Source organism: Sturnira hondurensis, unplaced genomic scaffold (genome assembly GCF_014824575.4).
Source record: "Sturnira hondurensis isolate 20B ecotype Veracruz unplaced genomic scaffold, ASM1482457v3 Scaffold0007222, whole genome shotgun sequence".
In the NCBI taxonomy this organism is placed as follows: domain Eukaryota; kingdom Metazoa; phylum Chordata; class Mammalia; order Chiroptera; family Phyllostomidae; genus Sturnira; species Sturnira hondurensis.
Window position 1 is genome coordinate 1,080,711 of NW_028079853.1, and position 15,975 is coordinate 1,096,685.

General features: G+C 40.1%; 1 protein-coding gene across 1 annotated transcript in view; it reads right to left on the bottom strand.

Annotated features, from left to right (window-relative positions):
* The window catches only part of SLC49A4 (solute carrier family 49 member 4), a 75,940-nt gene that overhangs the window by 42,752 nt on the left and 17,213 nt on the right, over positions 1-15,975 (bottom strand). Inside the window, exon 3 of the mRNA XM_037051472.1 lies at positions 4,877-5,142. Within this exon, the coding sequence (XP_036907367.1) occupies positions 4,877-5,142 (266 nt within the window). The remainder of the gene's footprint in view (positions 1-4,876; positions 5,143-15,975) is intronic.

Genomic DNA, 15,975 nt, shown 5'->3' on the forward strand with positions numbered 1-15,975 from the left:
GATGATGCATTTGGGTTGTTTCTACTTTTAGGCTATTATGAATGATGCTACTATGAACATCCATGTACAAATTATTGCATAAATAGATGTGCTTTCATCTCACTTGGGTATATATCTAGAAATAAAATTGCTGGCTTATATGGCAACTATGTTTAACATTTTGAAGAAATGCCAAAATCTTTCCAAAGTGGCATTTTATATTGCTACCAGCAATGCATGAGGGTTCCAATGTATAATTTCTGCACTCTCTCACCAACACTTATTTTCCATGTTATTGATTATAGCCATTCTCCTGGGTTGGAATTTTATCTATTATGGTTTTCATTTGCATTTCCCTAATGACCAAAAACAGTAAGCACTTTTTTCATGTGCTTATTGGCCATTTGTATATCTTCTTTGGAGAAATATCTATTCTGTTCTTTGCCCATTTTTTATTTGGGCTGTTCGTCTTTCTGTTACTGAATTGCAAGTTGTTGGGGTTTTTTTAAAGATTTTATTTATTTATTTTTAGAGAGAGGGGAAGGGAGAAAGAGAGGGAGAGAAACATCAATGTGTGGTTGCCTCTCACGTGGCCCCCAGTGGGGGCCTGGCCCACAACCCAGGCATGTGCCCTGACTGGGAATCAAACTGGTGATCCTCTGGTTTGCAGCCCGTGCTCAATCCACTGAACTAAACCAGCCAGGCAGAATTGTAAATTTTTCAAAATATATTCTGGATTAAAGTCCCTTATCAGATATACAATTTGCAATTATTTTCTCTTACTCTGTGGTCTGTCTTTTTACTTTGTCGATGGTGCTCTTTGAAGCACACAGGTTTTAATTTTGATATAATCCAATTTACATATTTTTCTTTTGTCGTTTGCACTTGTAGTGTCCTTTACAAAAAGGCTTTGCCTATAACAAAGTCATGAAGATTTACTCCTATGTTTTCTTCTAAGAGTTTACACTTTTAGCTTTCACATTTAAGTTTACAATCCATTTTGAGTTCATTTTGTGTATGGTGTAACGAAGGGGTTAGAATGGATTCTTTTGCACGTGGACATCCAGTTATTCCAGTACTATTTACTGAAAAGACTGTTTTTCCCCCACTGAATTGTCTTAGCACTGTTGTGCTAATTGCAATTGACGATAAATGCAATAGTTTATTTTTTGGAATTCACTTCTATTCCATTGACTTATACATTTATCCTTATGCCAGTACAATGCTGTTTTGATTAGTGTAGCTTTGTAGTAATTTTTGAAATTGCGAAGTGTGAGTTTTCCAACTTTGTTCGTTTTCAAGATTGTTTTGGCTATTTTGGGTCCCTTGCATTTCTGTATGTTTCAGAATTAGCTTGACAATTTCTGCAACAAAGGCAGCTAAATATTAAGTGGAATTGCTCTGAATTTGTAGATCATTTTGAGGATATTAGCACCTTCACAATATTAAATTTTCCATCACTTAAACATGGGATGTCTTTCCATTTCTCTAGGTCTTCTTTAATTCCTTCCAACAGTGTTTTATAGTCTTCAGAGAGCAAGTTTTATACTTATTTTGTTAAACTTATTCCTAAATATTTTACTCTTTTTGAGGCTATTACAAATTACATCATTTTCCTTATTTCATGTTTGGGTTGCCCGTTGCTAATGTATAAAAATCCAATTGATTTTGATATATTAATTTTGCATCCTAAAACTTCTTTTAGGATAAACTTGTTCATTCTTACTAAACTTGTTTTTATTTTAATTTTATTGTGTTTCTACTACAGTTGTCCCAATTTCCGCCCCCCTGCAGTGGCCCCACAGTCACTCCTCACCCTGTTGTCCATGTCCGTGGGTCATCCGCACATGCTCCTTGACCAGCCCCTTCTCCCCCTCCCACCTTCCCTCTGGTCACTGTCAGTCTGTTCCTTGTTTCCATACCTCTGGTTCTATTCTGCTCATTTGCTTTGTTAATTAGGGTCCTGTTTTCAGGACCCTTTTAATTTTTAATATTTTATTTATTTATGTTTAGGAAGAAGGGAAGAGAGGGAGAGAAGCATTGATGTGAGAGAGAAACATCAATCTGCTGCCTCTTGTATGCACCCCAAGCAGGAACCAAACCTGCAACCCGAGCCTGTGCTCTGACTGTGGAAATGGAACCAGTGACCTGTAACATTGTGGGACGATGCCCCACCAACTGAGCCTCATGGTCAGGGCTTAAACTTCTTTTTTAGATCTAATATGTTTTTAATGGATTACAGAGAATTTTCTATATTCAAGATGATGCCATTTTCAACTGAGATAGCCTTACTTCTTCCTTTCCAATTCAAAATGCCTTTTATTTCATTTTCTTACTTAGAAAATGATCAGATCACTGATCTCTCAGTGATCCTGGCTAGAACCTCCAGTATAATGTTAAGCAGATATGGCAAAGAGTGGACATCCTTGCTTTGTTCCTGATCTCAGGGGGTGGGGAGTAATGCATTCAATCTTTGACCAATAACCATGATTTTATTTGTAGATTTTTCATGTATGTCCTTTATTAGGTTGAGGAAGCTCATGTCTTTATTTCTGGGTGTTTTTTTTTTATCTTGAAAGGGTGTAGGATTTGTCAAATGCTTTTTTGCTCATCTATTAAGATGATCACATGGTTTTTCTCCTTTATTCGATTGATACGGCATATCCTATCGGTGAGTTTCGAATGTTTGATCAACTTTGCATTACAGGAATAAATCCTATATTGTTATGGTGTGTAATCCCTTTCATACGTTGCTGGATTTGGTTTGCCAGTATTTTTTTAGGACCATGGATCTACATTCCTCAGAGATACTGGTCTATTCATCTGTGGTTTACTCGTGATGCCTTTATCTGGAATAGTTCAGTTTAAGATTCATTAATGTTTTAAGGTAGCAGTTCTAGCAAATATTTTTAATGGAATGAAGGTTTATGGGGCAATATTTCAGGAATGCAGATTGGCGAATATAAAAGCAATGAATAACTGTGAAGCTTTGAGTAGGGTTATCTGTTATAGCAAAAAGTGCCTAAAATGCAGTCATTTAAAGACTCAATCACTGTTTAAATGTTCAATTAAAAATGATATAACCAAAATAAAAATAAAAATTTGTTTTACCTGCTTTAAGTTTGATCTACTTACTCACTTTTACATTTCACTATTTTTTTCTTTAAAAGGGGTAAGGTGTCTACAGGAGGGTTATACTGCCACTACTTCTGTTTTCACTTTTATTTCCTCCAAACTGTACTTCGAAATATAAATCTCATCATGTAACTCTCTAGAGTAAAATTCTTCAGAGTGCGGCCACTGTCCACAACGTTGTGAATGTCAAACCCTTCAGTCCTGATTAGAAGGTCTGCACGGCCTGGCTTACCTTCATCTATCACTGTCTAGCTGCATCTGTTACCTGTCTATTACCTTCATCTATTACCTGTCTAGCTTCATCTATCACTACTCTCACCAGATCTAAGCCACTCTGGGCTTCAGACTGCTTCAATGCAGCTCCTCTTACTGGGCTTCTCCTCCATGGTTCTCTCTGCCTAACACATTCTTCCTCCCAACCTTTGTACTTGGCGAACTCTGCCATCTCTCAGGTTCCAACTTAGACGCTTTATCTCCAGGAAGCTCTACTTGAGCTCCAAAACCTGGTTATCTGCGCCACCTCTGAGCACTTACAGCAACTGCAGGCCTCTGGCAATAGCACTTACCACCCTGTTCTACAGCCATGTGTTTACCTGTTTGTATCCTTTGGGTCACTCTAAGTCCTATAAGGACAGGAATCCTGTTCACCTCAGTGCCTGGTGCAGTGACAGATCCATAGGAGATCAAACTATATTTGTTAAGCCAGTAAGTGAATAAATAGATCAATACAAAGTTTATTATAACCTGGTCCCTTATCTCTCCAGCCTTATGTTATGCCACTTGCCGCCTACATCCAAACACACATATTTACTCTAACATAGCCTTACCAAATGACATGCAGATCCAAGACATACTGAGCTCTCTCCAGTTTCTCTGACTTTGCGGTTGCTGTTCCTTCTGTACACAACACTCTAACTCACTTAAACATTTAGTGAACTCCTATGAAATTCTTAATTTTATTTATGACAATCTTGGTGAAACCTTCCCCAACTCCTTAAATTCTTTCCAAACTCAGGCTGCTTAGGCCTTCCAAACTCTGTAAATGTCTATTTGTATTATAATGATCTCATTAGTGATCTCACCAATTTCTGGTACTTGGCACAGTGCTTGGTATAGAGTCAACATGCAAAAACATTTCTCAATGCAGAAGGAAATAATAAACAGGTGTATGGGGAAAGGAATGTATTTAAGGAGATCTGTAAGAGACTGTAATGTAAGAGTGGACTATGGCTCTAGAAATAAAGAAAAAGGATCTAAGAAGGTTTTAGAAGGATCATTATCCCTTATTCATAGACTAGACATACAGAGAGTAGGAAATGAAGGAAAGAATAAATTGTGGGTGACGTGGGTTTATTAGATTACAGAACATGGCTAATAAAGGGGAAACTGTAAGGGAGAAAATGGTTTAACACCTACTGTTGGTAGTGCTGTTTAGTTTTATATACCGGTAAGATATCTAGAAAAGGCATTAGACAATATGTTACACAGAACTTAACTGTAAGTGGATGGGAAAAGTAAAGTCAAGAAATAACCTTCCATGTAGCAATAACACATTTGAAACTTAATAACTTCCTAGAAAGGTTAAGTTTCAAATGGGCATCTCCATATTATGTACCAAAGAAAGTACATACATACATACATACATATGTGTATATTAGTCCTGTTAAGTATTCATAAGAAGTGATCTAGTACATAAAAGCAGAGTGAAGATGCTGGGATAAAAGACAAAATATAACAGGAAGAAAACGAACTTCAAAAATACCTGCATATAATACAGTCTCTATACGATCTTGAATGTGGGCCCTGCTATTCTCTGAAGCAAGAAAAGGCGACGTCCCATTGGGAGCTGGAACAAGAAGTGGTCCAACTAAAAACGCACATGCTCCACCAAGATAGCTGAGCATTGATGCAATAGCTGTGGCAGTGGCCCGCTCATCTGCTGAAAACCACGTTGTGGAGAGGAACGGAGCTGCATTCGTTACCGTTGGACCTGCCAGGCCGTTTAAAAGCTGTCCTCCATGGATCAGTCTGGAATTAAACAAATCGAAACGCTATGAGGTAGGTGAAGCAGGCATTTTCTACACAGACAGTAGCCAAACAGCAGTAAACTAGGACAGTAGGGAAACATATCCCACACCTGAAGGGTAAAGAACGGTGACTCTCTCTGAGGGAGATTAAATACAGTAATAGTTACCTCTTATTCATTTCACGGATATTTACTGAGGCCTACGATCTGTGCAACATACCAGACTAAATACTTCCAAATAACCTCGCTTCATTTGTTTTAACAACAGTATGTAGGAGCTATTATTGTCCCCATTTACTGAGATGCGAGACCTTCACTAAGAAAGAATAAGAAACTTGCTCAAGTGCTAACAGGCAAAGCAGACTTAAGTCTGACTCCAAAATCCATTCTCAGAAAGAGACCTAGCAAGTGCCACCAGCCTACAAGTAATACAGTCGGGGTCCACATTTCATGCCTACAAAGAAAGAGAGAAAGAAAGAAAAGAAAGAAAAAGGTTATTGGTGGAGGAATCAGATGACCTGGTCCACAACTAACTGGTTGAACGGCACTGAGTAAAGCATTTTTGGGATTCGATTTCTTCCATAAAATGAGATAAGCCACATAAGCAGGTACTAAGCATCGGTTACGTTAAGGTACAGTAGTCACAGGATCACTAGGTCCCTTCTGGTTCTAGGTCTCTGACTGGCACTAACTGCGAGGCTTGATGAGGAGTGCCATTCCACTGTCCGCTTGCCCTTTTCTCAGTATTCTATTCAGTGATTTGTCCCGCTCCTTGCTGACCAAACACTTTCCCCCCATTTCCTGCTCCACACCCAACACACACATTCCCATTCATGAGTAGTCTTGGAGAAGAAAAGAAGCCGGAAGTCCAAAAGTCAGAGACAGAAAAGGGAGGTGACTCCACTTCTCCTGCCTCACAGGTAAAGGGAAGGGCAGGGACAGTGCACACAACACACACGATAATTACTTTTCTTGGCTTATTTTGCTTTTTAATCACCGTGTGAGTGTTAAATTCTCTTTTTAAACAATTGCCAACTTAAGCTACCTATTTAAAGGTTTTTTGAATGCGGAAGGAATAAACAAACCTATGAGAGAGAGGTAGGGCCTCAGCGTAGAAGCATAAATGGGAAGTAAAAAATGTTAATCAGGCCTGCTCACATCTTTGTAAATGTTGGGGAACTTATTTAAAGGCAAAACAGCTCCAAGTGTCACTACTAAATTAAGACAACTAAAGACATTTGAAACTCTTCTTGTTTTCTTGAGGACAAAAGAACTATTTTCTCCATGACAAAAACAATTTAAAGTGTCTGTAAACCCAATACCTCCTCTGAAAGTCAGTGAATCCCCAGCTGTCATGCAGCAATTTCACATAGAAATATTCTTGAAACAATGTCATTAAGTGGTTTACTCATGACTCCCCTAACCACGACTTGCGATGGTGCAACACGCAGACAGTGCGCGATGGCCTGCAGAAGCAGCTGCTTTGACGTGCAATGCTGTTAATGAGGTGTTCCTGAAAGACTCATCTCATCTGTAAAGAGAAGGGTTAGGATGGGCATATTTAGTATGCCTAAGAGTGTTAAGAGTAGAAGGAGAACATGGAAGAAACAACCTATCAAAAAGACAAAACCAGGTACTTCCGGCCAAGATGGAGGTGTAGGTGGAAACACTGTGCCCCCTCCCACAACTAAGTTTAAACACAGAAAAGTTTTAGGAACAAAAACGCAGCCAAAACAGTGAAAATTGAACTGTATGGAAGTCCAACAACAACGAACCACTCAGCCAGACCGGTAGGAGGGGCGGAGTCAGCGGCAGAGCAGTTGGGCAGGAAAGATTCTTGGGTCCCACCGACCCAGGAGTGGAGGTGGAGGCAGTTGGCGGATCCCAGGCGTGAGGTGGTGACGGGCAGACCCAGTGAGGGCACAGGGCGAAGGCGCAGGGCGGCTGGCTGACTGCGGTCACACATTTGCATGCGCAGATAAACGAGGCAAAGGAGTGAACAGTGAGACAGACGGCTCAGGCTAGGGCCCCAGCGACGGAAATTAGAGCCTGAAAGCACCAACTGGAAAGACTTTCTCCGGGTCGAGGGGCCGGGAGAGGCTTCCAGGCTCACAGAGAGTTCGTTGGAGAGACCCACAGGGCCCTGGAGAGTACATGGGCCCACAGACCCGGGAACCAGCACCAAAAGGGCCCAATGTCCTTGTGGGAAGCCACAGAGGGAACAGAAATCTGAGAGAGAGTGGAGCAAAGCGCCACTTTTTTTCCCTCTCTGACCCGCCCCCACGTACAGCACCACAACCCAGCAACTGGGTTGCCCCGCCCTGGTGAATACCTAAAGCTCCGCCCCTCATACATAACAGGTGCGAACAGACCAAACATTATGGCTCAAGAACAGCTCAAAGCCCGAGAGCCTATTATTCTAAGTGACCAAGAAATAGCCAACCTTTCAGATGCACAGTTCAAAACACTGGTGATCAGGATGCTCACAGAATTGGTTGATTTTAGTCACAAATTAAAGGAACATATGAAAGCTAAACTGATTGAAATGAGGGGAAATGCACAGGAAACCAATAGTGATGGAAAAGAAACTGGGACTCAAATCAAGGGAGTGGACCAGAAGGAAGAAAGAAACAACGAAACAGAAAAGAAGGAAGAAACAAGAATTCAAAAAAATGAGGACAGGCTTAGGAACCTCCAGGACATCTTTAAATGTTCCAATGTCCGAATTATAGGGGTACCAGTAGGGGAAGAGGAAAACTTATTTGAGCAAATAATAAAGGAGAACTTCCCAGTCTGCCAAAGGAAATAGACTTCCAGGAAATCCAGGAAGCTCAGAGAGTCCCAAAGAAGTTGGACCCAAGAAGGAACACACCAAGGCACATCATAATTACATTAGCCAAGATTAAAATGAAGGAGAGAATCCTAGAAGCAGCAAGAGATAAGGGGCCAGTCACCTACAAAGGAGTGCCCATCAGACTGTCAGTGGATCTCTCAAAAGAGACCTTACAGGCAAGAAGGGGCTGGAAAGAAGTATTCCAAGTCATGAAATCCAAAGACGTACAACCAAGACGTACAAACCTTTGCTGGATTGCTCTATCCAGCAAAGTTTTCATTTAGAATGGAAGGGCAGATAAAGTGCTTCTCAGATAAGGTCAAATTCAAGTTCATCATGACCAAGCCCTTATTATATGAAATGTTAAAGGGACTTATCTAAGAAAAAGAAGATAAAAAATATGAACAGTGAAAGGACTGCAAACTCACAGTTATTAACAACCACACCTAAAACAAAAGCAAGCTAAGATGACAGCTAGATCGGGGGCGGAAACACAGAAATAGAGATCACATGGAGGGTTAGCAATAGGGGAGTGGGAGGAGGAAAAGGAGGGAGAAGGTATAGAGAATAAGTAGCATAGATGGTAGATGGAAAATAGGGGGGAGGGCAGGAATACTATGGGAAATACAAAATTGAAAGAACTTAAGACACATGGACATAAACTAAAGGGGGGGATGGTGTGGGAGGGGTGTGCAGGGTGGAGGGGAGTGAAGTGGGGGAATGGGACAACTTTAATGGCATAATCAATAAAAAATATTAAAAAATAAAATCAATTAACGTAAAAAAATAAACTTTATGGTCCAAAAAAAAGGACAATACCAAACAAAAACAGGACACAACAGTAGGAATCCTGATAGTTAAGGTTAAAACTCAAATTGTTGCCATGGCTTAACATTTGGTACCCACTCTGCAGAATCAGGAATAGACTATTTTTCAAATAGCAAACCCAACACTGAGAACACGTGAGCTTATAATAATGGAAGGATCATTCGAGTCCAGTTTACTTAAGTCTCAGATCAGAGTATTTCTCTCTACAATGTGGTACACTAGGTAAAGTAGAAACTAAAAGCAGGTATGATACCAGGGGCATTTCTAAGTCACTGAACAGGGGGGGTAAAACTAGAACATATGTATTATCATACTGAATAGTCATCTCAGGAACTAAAACATGCTGGTTTGGACCTTAAAATTACTCTAATTTAAGTAATTATGTGCTTTTTGTATCAAAGTCATCATACATAGCACTCTCCTCACAAATGAGCTTATCAGGAAAACTGGGACCTGTGGGATCTTGGACTTACCCTGTGAATTCATAGGTAACCTGGCAGGGAAGCCCAGTCTTGTCTTACCAGTATCTAAGTTTTTCAGCACATAGTCCTGCTCCTTCTCACACTTGTACCCCCGCGTCCTTCGGGACCTGGCAGTCACCAGTATACCTGGTGATAAGCACCTGCTGTCCTAGTGAACATAATTTAACACCAACCTGTATTAACAAGATATTTATGTCTGCCTGACACTATTTTCTGTCATCTATCATTAACTACTTCTATTTTATAATTGTTTGTAGAAACATATTTAAAAATAAAATTCAGTTTGGTACTTTTGGCCAAGATGAAGATGTAGGTAGATACACTTTGCCTCCTTGCACAACCAAAAGAAACACAACAAATTTAAAAACAAAAAACAACCAGAACTACCAGAAAATCGAACTGTATGGAAGTTCGACAACCAAGGAGTTAAAAAAGAAACATTCATCCAGACTGGTAGAAGGGGTGGAGATGGGTAGCCAGGGCAGAGAGGACTTATGGCAAGGTGGCGGCTTGTAGACAGGGTGAGGTGACTGCTGGCAGAGTGGGTGGTCTGACATTTATGTGTGGATAAACTGGGAGGAACAACTGAGGAGTGAGACAGAACACACAACCCAGGGTTCCAGCACAGAGTACTAAAGCCTCAAACCCTCTGACTGAAAACTCCTGTGGGGGTTGAGGCGGTGGGAGAAAATCCCAGCCTCACAGGAGAGTTCCTTGGGGAGATTCTCAGGGTCCTAGAATGTACACAAACCCACCCACAAGGAAATCAGCACCAGAAGTGCCCAGTTTGCTTGTGGGAAGTGGGGGAAGTGACTGAAAGCCTGCCAAGAGCCCCGCAAGAGGCCTGGTTCCCTTTTGGATCATGTCCCCTCATTGAGCACCATAACGCAGCAACACGGGTTGCCTCACCTTGGCAAATACCTAAGGCTTCACCCGTGCTGAGACAAAAACAATGACCCAAATGAAAGAACAAACCAAAGCTCCAGAAAAAAATACAACTAAGTGATGGAGAGCTAGCCAACCTATCAGATGCAGAATTCAAAACACTGGTAATCAGGATGCTCACAGAAATGGTTGAGTATGGTTGCAAAATACAGGAAAAAATGAAGGATATGAAAAGTGAATTAAAGGAAAATGCACAGGGAACCAAGAGTGAAGGGAAGGAAACCAGGACTCAAATCAACGGTTTGGACCAGAAGAAAGAAATAAACATTCAACCAGAACAGAATGAAGAAATAAGAATTCAACAGTATGAAGAGAGGCTTAGGAACCTAGGGGACAACTTTAAACGTTCTGACATCTGAATCATACAGGCAATTCAGATGAAGAGGAGGAGCAAGAAACTGAAAACTTATCTGAATAAATAAGGAAGGACAATCTGGCAAAGGAAATAGACTTCCAGGAAGCTCAGAGAGTTCCAAAGAAGCTGGACGCAAGGAAACACACACCAAGGCACAACATTACTACATTGCCTAATACTAAAAATTAGGAGAGAATCTCAAAAGCAGCAAGAAAAAAGGACACAGTTATCTACAAAGGAATGCCCATTAGACTATCAGCTGATTTCTCAAAAGAAATTTTGCAGGCAAAAAGGGGCTGGAAAGAAGTATTTCAAGTCATGAAAGGCAAGAACCTATATCCAAGATTACTATATCCAGCAAAGCTTTCATTTAGAATGGAAGGGCAGATAAAGTGCTTCCCAGATAAAGTCAAGTTAAAGGAGTTCATCCTCACCAAGCCCTTATTACATGAAATGTTAAAGAGACTTATCTAAGAAAAAGAAGATAAAAAATATGAGCAGTAAAATGACAGCAAACTCACACTTATTAACAACTACATCTAAAACAAAAACAAACTAAGCAAACAACTAGAACAGGAACAGAATCACAGAAATGGAGATCATATGTAGTGCTATCGGGGGGTGAGGGGGAGAGAGGGGAAAATGTACAGAGAATAAGTAGCATAAATGGTAGGTAGAAAATAGACAGGGAGAGAATAAGAATAATATAAGAAATGTAGAAGTCAAAGAACTTATATGTATGACCCATGGACATGAACTAAAGTGGGGGAATGTGGGTGGGAGGAAGTGCGCAAGGCAGAGGAGGATAAAGATGGGAAAATGGGACAACTGTAATAGCATAATCAATAAAATACATTTAAAAAATAAAAAAATCTCACTTATCTAACACACGCATCGCACTGGTTCCACTTATAAAGAGTTTAAATTTAGCAATATGAAAATAAGGTGTTTAACAAGTATTTTGAAAATAAAGCCTTTAAAAAAAGACATTGAGAGTGGTGAGGCCAACACTTTAGTGCTGTCTCAAGCCCAGTGGACCTGGGAAAGGTGGAAGAAGCTAAGAAGAGTGTGCGAAGGCAGTTTTGTCTCCTGGGCAATAAGCTCTGTAGCAGAAAGGGAGTTCTCTGGACACTGACTAATTAATGCAAGGGGTCTAATTCTTTTTAAAAATTTATTTATTGACCTAAGAGAGAAAGACAGGGTAGGAGAAGGAGAGAGGAAGAAAGGGAGGGTGTACAGGAGGGAGGGCAGGAGAGAGAAAGGGAAAGAGAAGGAAACATCAATTTGTTGTTCCACTTCTTTGTGCACTCATTGGTTGATTTTTGCATGTTCAACGACCAGCGATCGAATCCACAACCTGGGTGTATTGGGACAATGCTCCATCCAACTGGGCTGCCCGGCCAGGGCCAAGGGGTCTTACTCTTGCTTCCTCATTTGAAACTTCATGCCTGATAAAGATGGGTGTATATCCACAGTTAGGGGATAGCAACCCTGACCTTTGCGGGTCAAGCTGTGACAGATCATCCCAGTCTCCCCTCATTGATTCCTAAACTTACTCCTTTTCCCTGTCTCCCACCCTCTCCCCTTTTCTTCCTTTCTCTCTCAGGTCTTTTTTCTTTTCTCCTGTTTTCTCTTACCTAGCTTCTGTCTACGTCCAAAGCCTGGTTTGTGCCATGCCCATCGGCCAGGTGGAGAAACCGATAGGAGGTAGGGGAATTTCCACAGAGACTGAGAAGAAGATTAAAGATCTATATTTAAAAACTTATAATTCTGCCTGGCTGGTATAGCTCAGTGGATTGAGCACCTGCTGCAAAACAAAGGGTCACCAGTTCGATTCCCAGTCAGGGCACATGCCTGGGTGCAGCCTGGTCCCTAGTGGAGGCCACGTGGGAGGTGACCACACACTGATGTTTCTCTTCTTCTCTTTCTCCCTCTCTTCCCCTCTCTAACAATAAATAAATAAAACCTAAAAAAATAAAATAAAATTTGTAAGCTACTGTATTTAAAAAATAAAAATAAAATAAAATAAAATAATAAAATCTGTAAGTTTCTCTAGCATCTGCAGAACTAGATGGCAGAGACTCGGAAGGCTGAGAACTGCCCACCAGTGTCGGTATTGCTGAGGTTTGCTGGCCTGCGGTAGGCCAGGGGGACACCAAAAAAGCCTCACCAAGTCCTGCCCTTGCCCTGCACACCTTCTGCTTCGGAGAGGCTAAGGCCTCAGTGGCATGCAGTATGGCATTTGTACACAGCTTCATTCCTTTTCAAGTTATTCAATATACCACAGCTTCTCAAACAAAAGCCAATAGCTAAAGTTCAAACTGAAGACCTACAGTTCACATTTTCTAATGTACTCGACATTTCAGTTTGTATTTAATGACATTCTGGTATCCTAACCTTTTGCTTTCTGACATCCTGGAACAGATACCTATCATTTCTAATGTATTTGCTATTTAGAATAATATGATGCTTTAACATTAGAATTTTTATAGCTGACATGACCTGAAACCTCACCCAGATAACCCCCCCTTCTCATTTTATGATATAAAAATTGAGTTCCAGAGAGGTTATTAACATATTTAAAACCACACTCATAATTTTGTAACTTTCCTACCTCTTAAAGTACTGGGGGAGCTCCAAGGTCACACAACAAGCTGATGGCTAAGCCAGGACTGTAAGTAACATTGGAAGTGATTCCATCAGCCCATGAATTGCCCTACTTTTCCACCTGGTCTCATTCTGAAGGTTCTCTGCTCATAATAATAATAATAACAATAATAACAACTGATTGTGAAGATAACCTTAGGTTCTTGGATCCAAAGGCATACTGTAGCTAGCATATTTTTATTCTGTGCATAAACCTACTTTATCAACTTTCAGTTTATTACGACTAGCATTGGTGATAACCTTGGAGAGTTGGCCTCTTAGAAACTTAGCAGATACTTCCTTAGTGTAAGTACTGCATTTTAACTTAAATTCTATGTATTTTTAATATGAAATAACTTAGAATCTATAAAAATACTTGCCTCTAAGGCTCAATATGCCAGTGGTTCACAAATTTTTTCCCAATTCCTAATCATCTACATTAGAATAAACTCATGTTATTTCTAGCACTTTTGCTATTTTCAATATCCAGAATTTCCTGGATATTGAAAATAGCAAAAGTGCTGGAAATAGAACTTTTTAAAAAGAAGGAGCCCAAGAAAAAATAGGGCAATAGAAGTGGTCAGAGTTGTTATATATTAATTACAGGAAAAAGGAAGATAGGAAGGGAGAAATAGAGATGATGGCGGGAAGCAAATGAGCCTTCTAAACACTGTCATAATAGCCCCAGTTTTCTTTCATAAAAATCTATTTCATTTTCGTATTCTTAATGATTTTGGCCAATTATATTTCAATTAAAATATTTACTGAGTATCTATTATTGTCAAGGTGCCTGCAGCTAAACACTAAAGGGAATATATATAAAGACGAATGTAACAGTCTTGGCCCTAAAGAAGCTTATAATAATAACTAACAGTTACAGAAAGTACATAAAAAACAGTGAAAGAATATTGGATTAGGTATCAGAAGACTCAGCTTCTAGTCTTAGCTAAACTTATTAACCATGTAATCCTTTTCTTCAAAAGTACTTTATCTACCTCACCAGGTTTTTATTAAGGCCAAATGCATTAATCTCTTGGCAAGGTACAGAGGGAAATGAGCTGATCTGAGGTGTCTACCTCCCCTGGCTTTATCTTATAACACTTTTCTTGTCTTCTAACTTTTATTTTGAACTCTTAGCTTAAAAGTGAACAAGAATTTAAAAGAAAAAAGTACATATACTAGAAAAAACCTCAGGAAAAAAAAAAAGGCCCTGGCTGGTGTAGCTCAGTGGATTGAGCACGGGCCTGTGAACCAAAGGATCATGGTTCAATTCCCAGTCAGGGCACATGCCTGGGTTGCAGGCCAGTTCCCAGTGGGGGACACACAAGAGGCAACCATACATTGATATTTCTCTCCCTCTCTCCTTCCCTTCCCCTCTAATGATAAATAAATAAAATCTTTTTAAAAAGTATATATTTTTTCAGACTATAAGATGCACGCCCCTCCTCCGTTCCAGAGGAAAAGGGGGTTGTATCTCATAGGCCGAATGTGGCTTACCTGGCTCGCTGTGTGTGTGGGGGTGGGGATGGGGGGGCCAGCAGTGGAGCGGGGTCATAGGTTATTAAATTTTTTCCCACATTTTTTGCTTCAATTTTTTTTCCTATTTTTCTCCTCTAAAACCTAGGTGCATCTTATAATCCTAAAAATACGGTATTTTCATAGTAGAGAAGTACAAAGCGAAGAAAAATGGAATATATTCAATAATTCAATTAAATAACTCAGACTGCCACTACTAATATTTTGGTTTAGTCATTCTTCCTTCCACTTTTTCCCCAATGAATCTCTCAATCAATACTTAAGCATAGGTAACCACAGATATGACACACAATATACAGTTTTATGCACCAAGTCTTTTAACTTTACAGTCTGTCATAAAGATTTTATCATTTCATTAAAGATTTTTTATAATTTATAATCATAATTGTTAATGGCTCCATGATAGTCTATTATGTATATGTATAAAAACCCATTTAAGCATTTTTTAAAAGATTTTATTTATTTATTTTTAGAGAGGGGAAGGGAGGGAGAAAGAGGAGAGAAACATCAATGTGTGGTTGCTTCTCGTGCTACCCGCTCCCTGCACTGAGGACAAGGCCCGCAACCCGGGCATGTGCCCTGACTGGGAATCGAACTGGCGACCCTTTCGTTCACCACACCAGCCAGCGCTAAGCATTTTTCTAATATTTGCTAATATTAATAATGATGATGTGACCACCTTTACATGTAAAATACTTGCCACTTTCCCAATTATTTCTTTAAGGTCAATGAAGTGAAGGCACGAACATTTAGGCCTCATAGAACCTACTCCCAAATTGTTTTTCAAAAGGGTTTGTAGTAATTTTCATTTCCATCAGTAGTGGCTGACAGGACCTGCCGCACCAGCAGTATCACTGAAATATATATACACACACATAACTCGGTGCACTAATTTTCCACTGCTCTTATAACAGAGTACCACGAACTTAGCAGACTTAAAACAATGCACATTTATTATAGTACAGTTCTATAAATAAATAGTGCAACAGGGGTCTCACTGGTCTAAAATCAAGGTGTCTACACGGCTGCAATCCTTTCTGGAGGGAAAACATTACTAAACGGTTCTAGAGAAGTTTAAGACTGCTGCTCCCTAAAGCAATCCTAGGTCCCCAAATCAGCACCGGGCTGACAGTGAACTGCAAACACTGTGCAGCCCTCGCAAGGAGCATTTCCCCCAACATTCACTCACAGACGTGGCCACTGAGAACAT